The 18565-nt window shown below is 58.9% G+C and overlaps 3 protein-coding genes across 3 annotated transcripts in view; 2 read left to right on the top strand and 1 right to left on the bottom strand.

Annotated features, from left to right (window-relative positions):
- LOC308184294 (butyrophilin subfamily 2 member A2-like) overlaps positions 1-18565 on the top strand; it is a 92312-nt gene that overhangs the window by 8217 nt on the left and 65530 nt on the right. The gene's annotated exons all lie outside the window — the stretch shown is intronic.
- Positions 67-17916, top strand: LOC308184182 (butyrophilin subfamily 1 member A1-like; the record flags this gene model as incomplete). Its single annotated transcript, XM_080571015.1, has 8 exons — positions 67-291; positions 700-1047; positions 15606-15887; positions 16017-16121; positions 16447-16535; positions 16989-17009; positions 17168-17200; positions 17431-17916. Exons 2-8 carry the CDS (start codon positions 801-803, stop codon positions 17914-17916), a joined length of 1263 nt encoding a protein of 420 aa, XP_080427141.1. The 5' UTR covers positions 67-291; positions 700-800.
- Positions 4780-6822, bottom strand: LOC308184183 (HLA class II histocompatibility antigen, DM beta chain-like; the record flags this gene model as incomplete). Its single annotated transcript, XM_080571016.1, has 5 exons — positions 4780-5203; positions 5286-5321; positions 5400-5886; positions 6558-6601; positions 6632-6822. The coding sequence occupies 5 exons, from the start codon at positions 6820-6822 to the stop codon at positions 5065-5067; spliced, it is 897 nt and encodes a 298-aa protein (XP_080427142.1). The 3' UTR covers positions 4780-5064.

Raw genomic sequence — 18565 nt, forward strand, 5'->3', positions numbered from 1 at the left:
TTGCCCCATCGGCAGAGCTCCTCCCAGAGGGTTATTGCAGCCAGGAAGTGGGCAAAGGTTGGGGACGTTGGGCGTAGCCTTGTGCTTTCTGCAGCTCTGCTGGGTGCCGTGGGAGACCTCTCTGTTGGTGGGGCTCCCTTGGAGAAGACCCCCTGGGGGGCTGCCTGCCCCCTGGGGGACCTCTCTCTCAGATGGGGCTCCCCTGGGGCTGCGGCCGCCCCAAACTCACCAGCCATGCCAGGGACCTCCTGACTTCCCTCGTCACTCTGCTCCTCCTCCAGCTGGGCTAAGGTAGGATCCTGTGGGGCTGCTGGGGGCTCCCCCCCCGGGGTTTGGCAGATGTGCTGCCATAGGGCAGGAGAGCGGCCATGGGGCAGGGGGAACCCGAGACCACAGCTCAGCCCCAGCTGGGTTTCCCTTTCCCTTTGGTTCTTTCACACAATATGGGCGCTGCCTCGGCTGCCGTTTCTGGCTCTTCTTCACCTGCCCAAATGCTGCAGAGAGGGCTCCCACTCCCAGCACACCTCCTTCTCCTGCATGTCCTCCCTCTCCCTCTCCCATTTCCCCAGTGGTTTCCCAACGGACACGGGGGATGCAGAATGCTGCAACTCACGCACAGCTCACCCTTTGTCACTCACTGCCCCTAAATTTACAATGACAAAATCTCACTACCTCTCTGTGCCCTTCTCCATTGCCCAGCCCAGCTCAGAGTGGTGGGACCAGGCCAGCCTCTCACTGCCATTGTGGGGCAGGATGTCGTGCTGCCCTGCCACTTGTCCCCTCAACGGGATGCTCGCACCATGGAGGTCAGGTGGATCCGGGACCACATCTCTGAGACAGTGCACCACTACCGCAATGGAGAGGACCTGTACGGGGAGCAGATGGAGGCATATGCTGGGAGGACAGAGTTGGCCAGAGATGGTCTCTCTGCTGGAAGCCTGGACTTGAGAATCACAGGGCTAAGAACCTCTGATGATGGCCTGTACATCTGCACTGTGGAAGATGCTGATGCTTATGACGAAGCCATTGTGGAGCTGGAGGTGTCAGGTTAGTGGCTGGGGTGATGCTTCCAGGGGAGAGTTTACGTGTCCTTTCAATGTTTCAGCTCTTTCACAGCATGGAGCATGCCCATGGATGTGGAGGTAATATTTGGGGAGAGAGCTCCATGGATATTTTTGTCAGTTTTCCCTGGTGTCTTTGAAGACAATAATCATAATATTGTGAGGGCACTGGGCACAGGCTGCTGAGCAGCTCCTTCAGCTGTGTCAGCAATGGGACCAAACCCCACACAGGGAGAATCGCAGAGTCCTCTGAGCAGCCGGACGTCTGCTTTACTTTTTGTGCTGGGGGAGATCTGAGACGTCTGGAAATCCCGGGGCTTCTTCAACCAGCATGGCTTGGTGCAGAGATGCTGCAAGGAGGTCCTGGAGCTCAGCACCTGGGTTTTCAGTGTGATTTGGGGCCACTGGCATTGTGCAGCCCTGCTCTCTGGTTCCGGAACCAGCCGGGGTGGTTTGGGGTGAGGGTGGGTGCATGGAGCACCCGGACCCTGAGCCCCTGGGGCCATGGCTGGGCTGGACTGTGTCTGGCATGGGAGCAGATGGGGTATTTGCCTTGGAACTGAATCCCTCCCCAAATCAAGACCGAGCCACAGGCTGTTCTCCCAGCAACAGGCACTGACCCCCACCTCTCCCTGGGGGGCTACGAGGCCGGAGGCGTCCGGGTGCTGTGTCGATCGGCCGGCTGGTACCCACTGCCGCAGCTGCTGTGGAGGGATGCTCGTGGGCAGCATCTGCCCTCGGTCTCCCAGACACATTCCCAGGACCAGGAGGGGCTCTTTGAAATCGAAGGCGCCGTCATCGTGACCGGGAGCGTGGAGGGGCCCTTGTCCTGCGTGGTCAGGAGCAGCCGCCTCCAGCAGGAGTGGGAATCGTCCCTGCACATCGCAGGTACAAATAGTGCAGCCAGGGGGAGGTGTTCCTGGCCCCTGCACTTGACCTGAGCTGGGAGAAGTCTGGGTCTTGCTTTTCCACCCACTGGCATGGAAATGCAGCCCTTTTCCTGGTGCCTTTTCTCAGCTCCCTTCTTCCACAATGCCCAGCCCTGGAAGGTGGCTCTGGCTCTACTCCTCGTGCTTTTGGCTATGTCCATTGGCCTCGGTGTTTATCTCTTTCGAAAGAAAGGTAAGCTGGCAGCGCAGGGATGGAGCGGAGGGAGGTGTTCTGCAGGGACCGGCGTGGGTCTGGAGTGGGGCTGAGCCCTGGCCCAGGGAGGTGCGTAGGAGGAGGAAGGGAATGTTCTCCTGGGGATCCCAAAGGCCTTAGGATCCTCTTGGCCTCTGCCTTGGGCAACGAAGGCAGGGGAGAAGGCAAGGGGCCTTGGGTGGGAGGCCAGGGAGCATGGCTGCAGCGTGGGGCTGGTGGGAAGGCCCAGACCCCCTGCAGATGTTCCCACCGAGCAACCAAGCTGCTCTGCTGACCTCCTGTTCCTCCACCTTTGCTTTTCAGCGGCACAGAGTCGAGACCTGGGTGAGTCCTTGCAATCCCTGCCCCCAGCCCCTGGGGAAGTGGTGTCCCTGCGGGAGGGACTGGGCTGGGTGGGCTGTGGGGGCTTGTGTGCAAGTGGCTCGGGGGTACTGGAGGAGCAGCTGGAGCCTGACAGGGGAGTGGGGAGTGCTGGGGCTGGGGCTGCCCTGGCCACGGGACACGGCCGGGATGGCTGACAGGAAAGGGAATCAAGGTGGGGATGGGGAGCGAGCTGCGGGTCTGTCCCCCTCTGCACTGATGCTTCCAGGACAGGGACATTCTCCAGCAATCCGTTCTTCACTTCCTTAATGGCTTCGGTGGCACAAAGATCAAAGTTGCACAAGTGTCTGTCCTTACTGTTCCACTTACAAGAGCATTGTACAAAGATGGGCCACAATGACTATTTGTCTGGTCCCACCTCGGAGCAAGGCAGTATTTTCCCAGTCATGGGATGTGTTCAGGGTCTACCATGGGCTGAGCAACTCTCCCCTCTGATCATGCATTACTTTCGCTTTCCTTTTCAGACAAACAAGCTGCAGAGCTGGGTGAGTGTCCCCGTGCTTGGGCCCCAGGGAAGCACCAAGGCGATGTGCAGGGGAGGGTGGGCAGCTGGGACAGAGCAGCCCAGGGCAGGAGCCTCACCCTGCACACACCCACTGGGCACTGGCCGTGGGCTGTGACCCGCTCTCCACTCTCCTTCCAGCATGGAGAAGGGGTCTGCTGCCTCATAACAGAGGTAGGTGTGCACTGGGTTGCCCTCTGTGGTGCTTCTCCTGCCCTTGCTGGGGCATGTTCAGGAGCCAAGAGGTGCCCCATCTCCTGCCCCGTGGGGCAGCTCCTGGCCCCGAGCTGGGGAAAGCCTGCCCAGGGCTGAGCTCTGCTCCTGATGGCCTGGCTCCTTCTGTCCCTGCAGTGAAGGTGACCCTGGATCCACAAACGGCTCATCCCATGCTTGTACTGTCTCAGGACAACAGCAGTGTGAGATGGGAAACTAAATGGCAGCAGGTGCCCAATGCCCCGGAGAGATTTGACTATTGGTGTTGTATGCTGGGCCTTGAGGAGTTCAGAGAGGGGAGGCACTGCTGGGTGGTGGAGGTGGAGGGGGAGTGGCTAAAGTTTTCTTGGTGGGCTGTGGGGGTGGCCAGGGCATCTGTGAAGAGGAAGGGGTGGATCGACATTAGCCCTGAAGAAGGGATCTGGGCTGTGCTGTACGCTGAAGGAGAGCTCACGTCTCTCACATCTCCTCGCACCACCTTGTCCTTGTCCCCTGTCCCCACGAGGATCTGGGTCTGTCTGGACTGTACCCAGCAGCAGGTGTCTTTTATCAACGCTGACAACGGGGTGGAGATCTTCACTTTCACAGCAGCCTCCTTCAATGGGGAGAGCATCCGCCCCTGGTTCCTGTTGTGGTCACAGGGAATTCAGCTGTGTCTGAGGGACAGCACCCTGTAGACCTTGTCCCCAGCCCTGGGGGCTCCTGCCCTTCTCCACCCACTGCTGCATCACCTCTCCTTGGTCCTGCAGGAGCAGCACAGGAATGAGGGGCAATGGGGCCAGGGGCTGCCCCATGTTCCTCCCTGCTGCTGGAGGAGGGCTGGGATGCTGCAAGCAGGAGCCAGGCCCCTTGCAGCCCCTGGGCTCTGCCCTGCACAGGGCTCCTGTGCTGGGACACAACCCCTGCTGGCATCCGTGGGTCTCAGCCTGCCTCTGAGCCCCAGCGGGCAGCACAGGGGCTGCAGCAGCTCTCCACGCTCCTCTCCCCTCTGCTTGCACTGCTTGCAGACCCCCAGTGCAAGGGATGTGGTCACCGTGTGCTGCCGGCCATTGCAGGCCACCTTTGCCTCCTAGTTTGGGGTTGATCTTTGCTCTGTGCCTGCTGCTGAGCATGAGCAGCCTGTGGGGGCTCTTTGTTCCCTCCTCTGGAGCACATCAAGGCGTAGCAGCAGCAGCACTGTGGCAAATAAACTTTTGCCCTGGAAGACGGAGTCTGGCAGTGGCATTTCCTGGGTGCTTTCTGTCCTCAGGCCTTGCTGCCTGGGAAGGTGTCTTGCAGCAGACCGTCTCCTTGGTGCCTGAGCCTCCCCTGTGGCAGCTCCATGCCATTCCCTCGGGCCCTGTCTCTGGCCCCAGTAAGCAGAGACTGGCCCCTGCCCCTCCGCTCCCCTCATCAGGAAGCTGTGGGCCACCGCGAGGCCTCCCCTGCGTCTCCTCTGCTCTGGGCTCAACAAGCCAAGCGCCTTCAGCCGCTCCTCACACACCTTGCCCTAAAGAGCCTTTGCCGTCCTCGTAGCCCTCCCTTGAAGGCCCTCGCACAGTTTCTCACCCTTCGTCTGCTGTGCTGCCCACAGCTGCACGCAGTGCTCGAGGCAAGGCCGCAGCAGGCTGAGCAGAGCGGGACGATCCCTTCCCTCGGCCGGCCAGCAGCGCCGTGCCTGAGGCACCCCAGGGCACGCTTGGCCCTTCGGGGTCCCATGCCATGTCCCCCACCCACACTCTCCTCTTGGTGGGACGCCATAGGAGCCCCATGAGCCCCTGCCCTCTACCAAGAACGCTGCAGAGACGCCAGCAGGGCTTGTGGACCATCTTTATTCTCAGCACTGTGGCATCGGATCTGAGATGGGGCCATCCGGGAGCCAGCAGTGCCAGAAAGTGTCCATCTGGGGGTCCTCAGATGCTGCCTGGGGAAGGGGGACACAAACAAGGTGACAGATGGGGTGATTTATCGTTAACTGATGGGGATGGGGATGGGGACACCGTTACCTGCGGGGTAGTTGTCTCCAGGGAGGGGAGTGTAACCTGCGGGGGGGGGAGAAGAGGAGTGAGCAGAGTCCTCGTCGCCCTTGACCACGTCCCCGGCTCTCCCCGGCCACTCACCGGGGACGGGAGGCCTGGCCCTGAAGTGGTAGACGCCGGCGAGAAATAAGCCAAGTCCCACCACCATCAGCACAGTGGCCACCGCCACCATTATCGTCACCTCCGGCAGCAGTCCGGGACCTGCGGGGACACGGCCGGGTGAGTGGCGGTGAGTGGGCAAGACCGCCGGCCTCCGGGTGCGGTCCCGCGCCTCTCCACTCACTCCAGTCCTCCACGAGAGGCTCCTGCAGGCTGACGTGCTGCACCGAGGACGTGTAGGTGTCGCCTGCCACCGGGGCCACCATCAGGGACACCTGCGTCTGGTAGGTCCCGTCGCCGTTGGGGATGGCGGAGATGGGGTTGTAGCCGTCGGGCTCCAGGATGTCCCCGTTGCGCAGCCAGATGACGGTCACCTCGGGGGGGTAGAAGCCCCAGATGTGGCAGGTGAGGCGGACGGGCACACGAGCGTTCTCCGTCTCCGCGGGGATGATGCGGACTTGGGGCTGCGCTGGAGCAGGGACGGGGATGGGGTCAGGGGTGGGCGAGCCCCTTTTCCCTGCCCCGTGCAATGTCCCCACGCAATGTTCCGTGCAACGCCCCCGTGCAATGCCCTGTGCAAAGCTCCACGCAACTTCCCCACGCCGCTTCCCCATGCAACGCCCTGTGCAAGCTCTAGACATTGTCCCACGCGATGTCACGTGCGACATCCCCATGCGATGCCCACGAGATGCCCTGTGCAACGCCCCTGTGCCACACCCTGCAAGAGGCATTGCTCCGTGCAACATCCCCATGCAAAGTGCAATGCAGTGCGCTGTGCAGTGCTCCGTGCAACATCCCCCTGCAACGTCCTCATGCAGTGTGCTCTGCAGCACCCCCATGCAATGCCTGGTGCAACATCTCCTTGCAATATGCCCTACAACACCCCTGTGCAACAATCCCATGCAACATACTCTGCAAAACCCCTGTGCAATGCCCCCACGCAATGCCACCATGCAACAGCTCCATGCAACATGCTCTGCAACTCCTCCGTGCAATGCCCTTTGCAACACTCCTCTGCTATCCTCCATGCAATGCCCCCATGCAACATGCTCTGCAACACTCCCACGCAACACCCCAGGCAATATTCTCCTGCAGTGCTTCCACACCACGGCCCCACGCCAAGCCCCCCCGGGGGCTCACTGCGCCGCAGCGCCGTCCAGTCCCAGTAGCGCAGGGCCAGGTCACTTCAGGCCGGGCGCCAGGCCTCGACGCACTGCACCCAGGTGCTGTCATTGTTGAGGTGGGCGGCGAGGTGGGTGGCCTGCAGCCGCAGCAGCCCCCAGTCGCAGGCGACGAAGCGCTGAGTGTCGGAGTCGTAGCACACCAGCTGGTTCTTGTTGAAGGCCAGGATGAAGTCGAAGCCCATCACGGAGCCTTTGGCCGCCAGCGGGCAGGAGCTGGCCATGTGTATCAGAAATGCGCCTTGCAGCAGACAGTCACCTTGGTATTGGTCCTGGGAGTCAAAAGCCAGGAGGAACCTATGCTCCAGCTCCCCCTGCTTCTCGGTTCCCCGACTGTGCCCACAGGGGGCATCACGAGCTCTTGGAAGTCCTCCAAGCAGAGGCAGCAGGTGGCCTCAGCCTCGAAGCTGTCCCTCAGGTCCTTGCAAGCCACCTCCATGCCCCAGCACACAGCCTGCTGCAGTCATGTTTCACTCCCCAGCACCCAAATTCTTCATGAGATGGACATGCAGGAGCCACGGGACCACCCCAGATTCCCCCAGCCCTCAGCAATCAATAACAAACCTGCACTCCCAGAAAACCAGTTCCACTTTATTCCACCTCGTTTTAAAGCAAGCATGGAAAAAGATAGACACTCTTGAGCCAAACTCATTGGGGTGTATTTTAAACATCGCAGCATTAAAATCAAGAGCAGACATGGTGGGGAAACTGGGGAAGGAAACGTGTCTTTGGAAGACACTGCATCCGATAGAAGCAGGTGATCCAAGCAGACCGAACCTCAGTGAGATGGAGCCTCCGTGGCTGCAGGACTCCTTTGGCCTCTTTGAAGGTATGAAAATATGAAGGTGGGAAGCTAAGAAGAATCTTTGAACCCAGCTACACAATGAGGAGACACAGATGCTCTCCTCCATCTGGTTCTCAAGGCACGAGCCAAGCTGAGCCGTCTCCAAACCCCAACATCCATCTCCATCCACGTCAGGTCTCACCATCCCAAAAACCCCTCATCCTTTATCCCACTGAGAGCCCACCAAGATCCCACCATCCCCAAACCCCATACTCCTTCCTCCCAGAACATTCCCATCTCCCAAAATTCCATTGTCTTCCATTCCAGTTGAGATCCACCACCACAAACCCCATCCACCTTCGTACCAGTGGGGTGCCACCATTTCCAAAACCCCATCATCCTCCATTTCGCTGGGCTCCCACCATCCCCAAACCTCATCATCCTCCATCCCGCTGCTGTCCTACCACCCCCTAACCCAATCGTCCTCCATCCCACTGGGCTCCCACCATCCTCAAAGCCATCCCGGGACTGGGGACTGACTGACCACCACTTTCCCTAAGCACTATGAGAAGCTGTGCCATGACCAACAGCTGCATGCATGGTCCTCCTCAATTCACATAAATCATCTTCAGTGGATTGTTTAGGAGGAACAGTAAAAGTTATGCTCGGAGTTGAAGGCACGAGCGGCAGCAAAAATCAAGCTCTAGGATGGATGGGACGTGGAGGAGCTGTGATGTTGTGGGGATGGAGACCCAAAGACCCCTCATCTCCGCGGTGTGGTTCCTCTGGTGGATGATGAGGGTGGAGCTGGCCCGAAAGCTTTTCTCGCAGTACGAGCAGTGGTAGGGCTTCTCACCCGTGTGGATGCGCTGGTGCCTGCAGAGGGTTGTGGTCTCCCAAAAGGCTTTCCTGCAGTCGGAGCAGACATGGGGACTGGGCCCCACATGGCTTTTCTGGCACAGGAGGAAGGCTGAGGGAATGGTGAAGCCCATCCTGCAGTCAGGGCACAGATAGGGTTCACTGATAGGGTGTAATTCCCAGGGCCTTCTTTGTTAATCCTTCTTGGAAACTGGGGCAACGTTTGACAGCTTAAATTCCAAGACCAAAGACCCCCAAGATAGAATTTGGAGAGGTCTCGAGATAACATTATGCACCTCCACATTGTCCCAATGCTCGCTGTTTGATTCCTCCTTAGATGGGTGGAGATGAATGAGCCTAGAGAGTGGCTTTCCTTGGGGGTCTGGAGAGGCACCTGCTGGGGACAAGCCCTTCATGCTGGGTGAAAGCCATGGGCTGGGCACCAAGCTGGGATGGGATGGTGGTGCCAGCCCTGCAGAGCTCCCCAGACACTTGTCCTCATTGCCCCACGGGCAGAGCTCTTCCCAGAGGGAAGTGCTCAGTGCCTGAGCCTCCCCTGTGGCAGCTCCATGCCGTTCCCTCGGGCCCTGTCGCTGGCCCCAGAGAGCAGAGACCAGCGCCTGCCCCTCCGCTCCCCTCATCAGGAAGCTGTGGGCTGTCACGAGGCCTCCCCTGTGTCTCCTGTGCTCTGGGCTCAACAAGCCAAGTGCCTTCAGCCATTCCTCACACACCTGGCCCTTCAGAGCCTTCGCCGTCCTCGTACCCCTCCCTTGGAGGCTCTTGCACAGTTTCACACCCTTCATCTGCTGTGGTGCCCACAGCTGCACGCAGTGCTCGAGGCGAGGCCGCAGCAGGCTGAGCAGAGCAGGACGATCCCTTCCCTCAGCCGGCCAGCAGTGCTGTGCCTGAGGCACCCCAGGGCACGCTTGGCCCTTTGGGCTGCCAGGGCCCGCTGCTGGCTCACACCCAACTTGCCGTCGGCCACAACCCCCAGCTCCCGTTCTGGGGGCTGCTCTCCAGCCTCTCGCCCCCCACGCTGTACGTACAGCCAGGGCTGCTCCTGCCCAGGGACAGGGCCCGGCACTTGCTCTTGTTAAAATTCCCACAGGCGGTGGCTGCCCAGCTCTCCCCTTTGGCCAGATCTCCCTGCAAGGCCTCTCCACCTTCAACAGAGTCAGCAGCTCCTCCCAGTTCAGTGTCAGCCACAAGCTCACTCAGGTTTCTCTGAAGTCCCACATCCAGGTCATTTATGGGAACACTGAAGAGACCTGACCCCAAAACGGAGCTCTGCATAGCCCCACTCGTGACTGGCCGCCAGCCTGATGTCGCCCCTTCTACCAGAACCCTCGTAGCCTGACCCCTCAGCCAATTGTTCAGCCATCGTATTGTGCATTTATTTGTCTGGCTCTGTGATGGACATTTGGTCCAGATAGCTACTCTCAGAAACCATGTCATAATCTTTACTGAAATCCCAAAACATCACCTCAACTGGCTCCCTCAGTCAAATGGGAGACTGACCTTATGAAAAAAAGGAAATTAGGTTTGTTGAATACGAGCTTCCCCTCAGGAACCCATGTGTCCTGTGACCAGTGGCCGCATTGTCCCTCAGGTGTTTTTCACTCACTCCCAGAGCAATCTCTGTAACTTTACCGGCACTGCCATGAGACTGACAGACCTGCAATTCCCACGGTCCTCTTTGCTGCCCTTCTTGGAAACTGGGGCAACTTTTGGCAGCTTCCAGTCACTGGGACCTCTCCAGATTCCTCAGGATATTTAAAATTAAATTATCGAGATTTCATGATGTAGTGGGTTTACGTGGCAAGGTTTTGGTAGCAGGGGTTTGCTTCTGTGAGAAGAATCCAGAAGCTGCCCCATGTTAGATAAGGGCCAGTTTCAGCTCGCTCCAAAAGGACACACTGCTGCCCAGAACCGAGCCACTAAGTGATGTTATTTGTGCCTCTGTGAGAGCATATTTAAGAAATGTGGAAAAAGCTGCTACACAATGGCAGCTGGAAGAGCGAGGAGTGAGAACCAGCCCTGCAGACCCCAAGGTCAGTGCAGCAGGAGGGGAGGAGGTGCTCCATGCACACAGCAGAAGTTCCCCCACGGCCTGAGGTGAGGCCCCTGGTGGAGCAGGCTGTCCCCCTGCAGCCCATGGGTCCCACATGGGGCAGATCTCCACACTGCAGCCCGTGGAGGAGCCCCCAGTGGAGCAGGTGGATGTGGCCTGGAGGAGGCTGCAGCCCATGGAGAGCCCCCGCAGGAGCAGGCCCTGGGCCAGAGCCGCAGCCAATGGAGAGGAGCCCATGCAGGAGATTGAGGTCTGGGGGGAGCTGCCACCCGTGGGGGACCCAGGTTGGAACAGTTTGCTCCTGACGGATGTACCCCATAGTACAGACCCATACTGGAGTAGATGTTGAAGGGCTGCTGCCTGGGGGAAGCCCACGTAGGATCAGTACAGGAAGGACAGCATCCCATGGGAGGACTTGTTGACTCTGTTGAGGGTGGAAAGGCCTTGCAGAGAGATCTGGACAGATTGGAGAGCTGGGCAGTCACCAACCTCATGAAGTTTAACAAGAGCAAGTGCCAGGTCCTGCACCTGGGGTGGGGCAACCCTGGCTATACGTACAGACTGGGGGACGAGATGCTGGAGAGCAGCCCTGCAGAGAGGGATCTGGGGGTTGTGGTTGACAGCAAGCTGAACATGAGCCAGCAGTGTGCCCTGGCAGCCAGGAAGGCCAACCGTATCCTGGGGTGCATCAGGCACGGCATTGATGGTCGAGGGAAGTGATTGTCCCACTCTGCTCTGCGCTGGTGCGGCCTCATCTTGATTACTGTGTGCAGTTCTGGGCACCACGGTACAAAAAGGACATGAAACTATTGGAGAGTGTCCAGAGAAGGGCCACAAAGATGGTGAAGGGCCTAGAGGGGAAGATGTATCACTTCAGCCAGTTCTCTTAGTACTCTGGGATGAATCCCATCAGGCCCTATAGTCTTGTATGCATCCATCTGGAGCAGCAAATCCCACAAATTAGGGGTTTGTTGGGAGTTTATCGTTCCTGCAGTCACTGTCCTCCAGCTCAGGGCACCTGGGGTCCCACAGCCCAGCATCGGTGTTGAAGACAAAGGCAAAGAAAGCATTAAATATTTCAGTGAAGTTGATGACCCTGTTTGACCATCCCCGCCAAGTAACAGACCAATGTTTTCTATCATCCTACTTCTGCTGTTAAGAGAGTTTAAAAAATAATCCATTTTATTACCCCTCACAGTACTGTCCAGCTTCAACTCAAATTGAACTTTGAACATACGAATTTTCTCCCTACAAAAGCAAACAGTACCTCTGTAGTCCTTCCACATTGCCTGACCTCACTTCCAGCAAACAGAAACTTTCCTTATCCACCTAAGCTCTAGAAGAAGGTCCCTGACCATCTGAGACAACATTCTGCCACAGCCGCTTTACTGGAGCCGGGAGCGGCACTGGCACATTGCCTTCAGCACCGTGGTCAAAGGGTGGCAGCTCCAGACTCGGCACCCAGCTGTGCCCCATTCCCTGCAGCCTCCAATCCCGCTCAGCTCTTCACTGCCATCTCTCCACATTGTCCCATTGCTCACTGATTCCTCCTTAGATGGGTGGAGATGAACGAGCTCAGACACTGGCTTTCCCTGGAGGTCTGGAGAGGACCCTGCCGGGGACAAGCCCCTCATGCTTGCTGAAGGCCCTGGACTGGGCACCCAGCTGCCATGGGATGGCGGTGCCAGCCCTGCAGAGATCAACAGACATTGCCCCAGGGGCAGAGCTCCTCCCAGAGGGTTATTTCAACCAGGAAGTGGGCAAAGGTTGGGGAAGTTGGGCATAGACTTGTGCTTTCTGCAGCTCTGCTGGGTGTTGTGAGGGACCTCTCTCTCAGTGGGGCTCCCTTCGAGAAAAACCCCTGGGGTCTGCTTGCGCTCTGGGAGACGTCTCTCTCAGATGGGGCTCCGCTGGGGCTGCGGAGGCCCCAGTCTCACCGGCCATGCCAGGGGCCTCCTGACTTCCCTCGTCACTCTGCTCCTCCTCCAGCTGGGCTCAGGTAGGATCCTGCAGAGCAGCTGGGGGCTCTACCCCCTGGGCCTGGCAGACGTGCTGCCATAGGGCAGGGGAGTGGCTGTGGGACCGGGGGAATCCGAGCCCACAGCTCGGCCCCAGCTGGGTTTCACTTTCCCTTTGTCTATTTCATGCAGTACGGGTGCTGCCTCGGCTGCCCTTTCTGGCTCTTCTTCACCTGCCCAAATGCTGCAGTGAGGGCTCCCACTCCCAGCACACCTCCTTCTCCTACACGTCCTCCCTCTCCCTCTCCCATTTCCCCAGTGCTTTCCCAGGGGACACGGGGGATGCAGGATGCACCAACTCACGCGCAGCTCGCCCTTTCTCACTCATTGGAACCCAGCTACACAATGAGGAGACACAGATGCTCTCCGCCATCTGGTTCTCAAGGCATGAGCCAAGCTGAGCTGTCTCCAAACACCACCATCCATCTCCATCCACGTCAGGTCTCACCATCCCAAAAACCCCTCATCCTTTATCCCACTGAGAGCCCACCAAGATCCCACCATCCCCAAACCCCATGCTCCTTCCCCCCAGAACAGTCCCATCTCCCAAAATTCCATTGTCTTCCATTCCAGTTGAGATCCACCACCACAAACCCCCTCCACCTCCATCCCAGTGGGGTCCCACCATCTCCAGAACCCCATCATCCTCCATTTCGCTGGGCTCCCACCATCCCCAAACCTCATCATCCTCCATCCCGCTGCTGTCCTACCACCCCCTAACCCAGTCGTCCTCCATCCCACTGGGCTCCCACCATCCTCAAAGCCATCCCGGGACTGGGGACTGACTGACCACCACTTTCCCTAAGCACTATGAGAAGCTGTGCCATGACCAACAGCTGCATGCATGGTCCTCCTCAATTCACATAAATCATCTTCAGAGGGTTGTTTGGGAGGAACAGTAAAAGTTATGCTCGGAGTTGAAGGCACAAGCGGCAGCAAAAATCAAGCTCTAGGATGGATGGGACATGGAGGAGCTGTGATGTTGTGGGGATGGAGACCCAAAGACCCCCCATCTCCCCGGTGTGGTTCCTCTGGTGGATGACGAGGGTGGAGCTGGCCCGAAAGCTTTTCTCGCAGTACGAGCAGTGGTAGGGCTTCCCACCCGTGTGGATGCGCTGGTGCCTGCAGAGGGTTGTGGTCTCCCAAAAGGCTTTCCCACAGTCGGAGCAGACATGGGGACTGGGCCCCACGTGGCTTTTCTGGCAGAGGAGGAAGGCCAAGGGAACGGTGAAGCCCATCCCACAGTCAGGGCACAGATAGGGTTCACTGATAGGGTGTAATTCCCAGGGTCTTCTTTGTTAATCCTTCTTGGAAACTGGGGCAACGTCTGACAGCTTAAATTCCAAGACCAAAGACCCTTAAGATAGAATTTGGAGAGGTCTCGAGATGACATTATGCACCTCCACATTGTCCCAATGCTCGCTGTTTGATTCCTCCTTAGATGGGTGGAGATGAATGAGCCTAGAGAGTGGCTTTCCCTGGGGGTCTGGAGAGGCACCTGCTGGGGACAAGCACCTCGTGCTGGGTGAAAGCCATGGGCTGGGCACCAAGCTGCGATGGGATGGTGGTGCCAGCCCTGCAGAGCTCCCCAGACAATTGTCCTCATTGCCCCAGGGGCAGAGCTCTTCCCAGAGGGTTATTTCAACCAGGAAGTGGGCAAAGGTTGGGGACGTTGGGTGTAGCCTTGTGCTTTCTGCAGCTCTGCTGGGTGCTGTGAGGGAGATCTCTCTCTCGGTGGGACTCCCTTGGAAAAGAACCTCTGGGGGGCTGCCTTCCCCCTGGGGGACCTCTCTCTCAGATGGGGCTCCCCAGGGACTGTGGCCGCTCCAACCGCACCGGCCGTGCCAAGGGCCTGCTGACTTCCCTTGTCACTTTCCTCCTCCTCCGGCTGGGCTCAGGTAGGATCCTGTGGGGCTGCTGGGGGCACTCCCCTCAAGGCCTGGCAGACGTGGTGCTGTGGGGCAGGGGAGTGGCTGTGGGGCAGGGGGACCTGAGCCCTCAGCTCAGCCCCCAATGGGTTTCACTTTCCCTTTGGTTCTTTCAAGCCATAGGTGCGCTGCCTTGGCTGCCCTTTCTGGCTCTTCTTCACCTGCCCAAATGCTGCAGAGAGGGCTCCCACTCCCAGCACACCTCCTTCTCCTGCACGTCCTCCCTCTCCCTCTCCTGTTTCCCCAGTGGTTTCCCATGGGACACGGGAGACACAGCACGCACCAACTCACGCACAGCTCGCCCTTTGTCACTCACTGCCCATAAATTTGACATGGCAAAATCTCACCTCCTCTCTGTGCCCTTCTCCATTGCCCAGCCCAGCTCAGAGTGGTGGGACCAGGCCACGCTGTCACTGCCACCGTGGGGCAGGATGTCGTGCTGCCCTGCCACTTGTCCCCTCAACGGGATGCTCGCACCTTGGAGGTCAGGTGGATTCGGCAAGGCTTATCTGAGACAGTGCACCACTACCGCAATGGAGAGGACCTGTACGGGGAGCAGATGGGGGCATATGTTGGGAGGACAGAGTTGGCCAGAGATGGTCTCTCTGCTGGAAGCCTGGACTTGAGAATCACGGGGCTAAGAACCTCTGATGATGGCCTGTACGTCTGCACTGTGGAAGATGCTTATAATGAAGCCATTGTGGAGCTGGAGGTGTCAGGTTAGTGGCTGGGGTGATGCTTCCAGGGCAGAGTTTATGTCTCCTTTTAATGTTTCAGCTCCTTCACAGCATGGAGCATGCCCATGGATGTGGAAGTAATATTTGGGGAGAGAGCTGCATGGATATTTTTGTCCGTTTTCCCTGGTGTCCTAGAAGACAATAATCATAATATTGTGAGGGCACTGGGCACAGGCTGCTGAGCAGCTCCTTCAGCTGTGTCAGCAATGGGACCAAACACCACACAGGGAGAACCAAAGAGTCCTCTGAGCAGCCGGACGTCTGCTTTACTTTTGCTTTGTGTGGTGGGGGAGACCTGAGACGCTCTCTGGAAGTCCTGGGGCTTCTTGAAGTAGCACGACTTGGTGCAGAGCTGCTGCCAGCAGATCCTGAAGTTCGGCACCTGGATTTTCTGGGCAATTTGGGGCCATTGGCATTGTGCAGCCCTTCCGTCTGGGTCCGGAACCAGTCGGGGTGTTTTGGGGTGAGGGTGGGTGCATGGAGCGCCCGGTCCCTGAGTCTCTGGAGCCGTGGCTGGTCTGGGCTGTGTCGGGCATGGGAGCAGATGGGGTCTTTGCCTTGGAACTGAATCCCTCCCCAAGTCAAGCCCCAGCTCCGGGCTCCTCCCCCAGCCACAGGTGCTGACCCCCACCTCTCCCTGGGGGGCTATGAGGCCGGAGGAGTCCGGGTGCTTTGTCGATCGGCCGGCTGGTACCCGCTGCCGCAGCTGCTGTGGAGGGATGCTCGTGGGCAGCATCTGCCCTTGGTCTCCCAGACACATTCCCAGGACCAGGAGGGGCTCTTTGAAATCGAAGGTGCCGTCATCGTGACTGGGAGCGTGGAGGGGCCCTTGTCCTGCGTGGTCAGGAGCAGCCGCCTCCAGCAGGAGCGGGAATCATCCCTGCACATCGCAGGTACAAATAGCACAGCCAGGGTGAGGTGTTCCTGGCCCCTGCACTTGTCCTGAGCTGGGAGAAGTCTGGGTCTTGCTTTTCCACCCACGGGCATGGAAATGCAGCCCTTTTCCTTGTGCCTTTTCTCAGCTCCCTTCTTCCACAACGCCCAGCCCTGGATGGTGGCTCTGGCTCTGGTCCTCGTGCTTTTGGCTATGTCCATTGGCCTCGGTGTTTATCTCTTTCTAAAGAAAGGTAAGCTGGCAGTGCAGGGATGGAGCAGAGGGAGGTGTTCTGCAGGGACCCACGTGGGTCTGGAGCGGGGCTGAGCCCTGGCCCAGGGAGGTGCGTAGGAGGAGGAAGGGAATGTTCTCCTGGGGATCCCAAAGGCCTTAGGATCCTCTTGGGCCTCTGCCTTGGGCAACGAAGGCAGGGGAGAATTCAAGGGGCCTTGGGTGGGAGGCCAGGGAGCATGGCTGCAGCGTGGGGCTGGTGGGAAGGCCCAGAGCCCCTGCAGATGTTCCCACCGAGCAACCAAGCTGCTCTGCTGACCTCCTGTTCCTCCGCCTTTGCTTTTCAGTGGCACAGAGCCGAGAGCTGGGTGAGTCCTTGCAGTCCCTGCCCCCAGCCCCTGGGGAAGTGGTGTCCCTGCGGGAGGGACTGGGGTGGGTGGGCTGTGGGGGCTTGTGTGCTGGTGGCTCGGCGGTTCTGGAGGAGCAGCTGGAGCCTGACAGGGGAGTGGGGAGTGCTGGGGCTGGGGCTGCCCTGGCCACGGGATACGGCCGGGATACCTGAAAGGAACGGGGATTAAGGTGGGGATGGGGAGCGAGCTGCGGGGCTGCCCCGCTCTGCACTGATGCTTCCAGGAGAGGGACATTCTCCAGCAATCCGTTCTTCACTTCCTTAATGGCTTCGGTGGCACAAAGATCAATGTTGCACAAGTGTCTGTCCTTACTGTTCCACTTACAAGAGCATTGTACAAAGCTGGGCCGCAATGACTATTGGTCTGGTCCCACCTCGGAGCAAGGCAGTATTTTCCCAGTCATGGGATGTGTTCAGGGTCTACCATGGGCTGAGCAACCCTCCCCTGTGATCATGCATTACTTTTGCTTTCCTTTTCAGAAAAACAAGCTGCAGAACTGGGTGAGTGTCCCCATTCTTGGGCTGCATGACATCTCCAAGGTGATGTGCAGGGGAGGGTGGGCAGCTGGGACAGAGCAGCCCAGGGCTGGGCCCTCACCCTGCCCATACCCACTGGGCACCGGCTGTGGGCTGTGACCAGCTCTCCCCTCTCCTTCCAGCATGGAGAAGGGGTCTGCTGCCTCAAAATAGAGGTAAGTGTGTATTGGGTTGCCCTCTGTGGTGCTTCTCCTGCCCTTGCTGGGGCATGTTCAGGAGCCAAGAGGTGCCCCATCTCGTGCCCCGTGGGGCAGCTCCTGGCCCCGAGCTGGGGAAAGCCTGCCCAGGGCTGAGCTCTGCCCCTGATGGCCTGGCTCCTTCTGTCCCTGCAGTGAAGGTGACCCTGGATGCGGACACAGCTCATCCCCAGCTTGTCCTGTCTCAGGACAACAGCAGTGTGAGATGGGAAACTCAAAAGCAGCAGGTGTCTGACACCTCGGAGAGATTTGACACTTGTTGCTGCGTGCTGGGCCGTGAGGAGTTCAGAGAGGGGAGGCACTGCTGGGTGGTGGAGGTGGAGCGGAAGAGGGGAAAGTATTTGTGGTGGGCTGTGGGGGTGGCCAGGGCATCTGTGAAGAGGAAGAAGTGGATCGACGTGAGCCCTGAAGAAGGGATCTGGGCTGTGCAGTACAATGAGGGGCAACTCATGGCTCTCACATCTCCTCGCACCCCCTTGTCCCTGTCCCCTGTCCCCACGAGGATCTGGGTCTGTCTCGACTGTACCCAGCAGCAGGTGTCTTTTATCAACGCTGACAACGGGGTGGAGATCTTCACTTTCACAGCAGCCTCCTTCAATGGGGAGAGCATCCGCCCCTGGTTCCGTCTGGAGACACGGGCAATTCAGCTGTACCTGAGGGACAGCACCTTGTAGACCCTGTCCCCAGCCCTGGGGGGCTCCTGCTCTTTTCCAGCCACTCCTGCATCACCTCTCCTTGGTCCTGCAGGAGCAGCACAGGAATGAGGAGCATTGGGGCCAGGGGCTGCCCTGTGTTCCTCCCTGCTGCTGGAGGAGGGCTGGGATGCTGCAAGCAGGGGCCAGGCCCCTTGCAGACCCTGGGCTCTGCCCTGCACGCGGCTCCTGTGCTGGGGCACAAGCCCTGCTGGCACCCGCAGGTCTCACCCTGCCTCTGAGTCCCCGCGGGCAGCACAGGGGCTGCAGCAGCTCTCCACGCTCCTCTCCCCTCTGCTTGCACTGCTTGCAGAACCCCATTGCAAGGGATGTGGTCACCGTGTGCTGCCGGCCATTGCAGGCCACCTTTGTCTCCTAGTTTGGGGTTGATCTTTGCTCTGTGCCTGGTGCTGAGCATGAGCAGCCTGTGGGGGCTCTTTGTTCCCTCCTCTGGAGCACATCAAGGCACAGTAGCAGCAGGCCTGTGGCAAATAAAGTTTTGTACAGGAAGATGGAGTCTGGCAGTGGCATTTCCTGGGTGTTTTCTCTCCTCAGGCTTTGGTGCCTGGGAAGGCGTCTTGCAGCAGACCGTCTCCTTGGTGCCTGAGCCTCCCCTGTGGCAGCTCCATGC

Source organism: Anser brachyrhynchus, assembly GCF_964034855.1.
Source record: "Anser brachyrhynchus genome assembly, chromosome: 30".
Lineage (NCBI taxonomy): Eukaryota > Metazoa > Chordata > Aves > Anseriformes > Anatidae > Anser > Anser brachyrhynchus.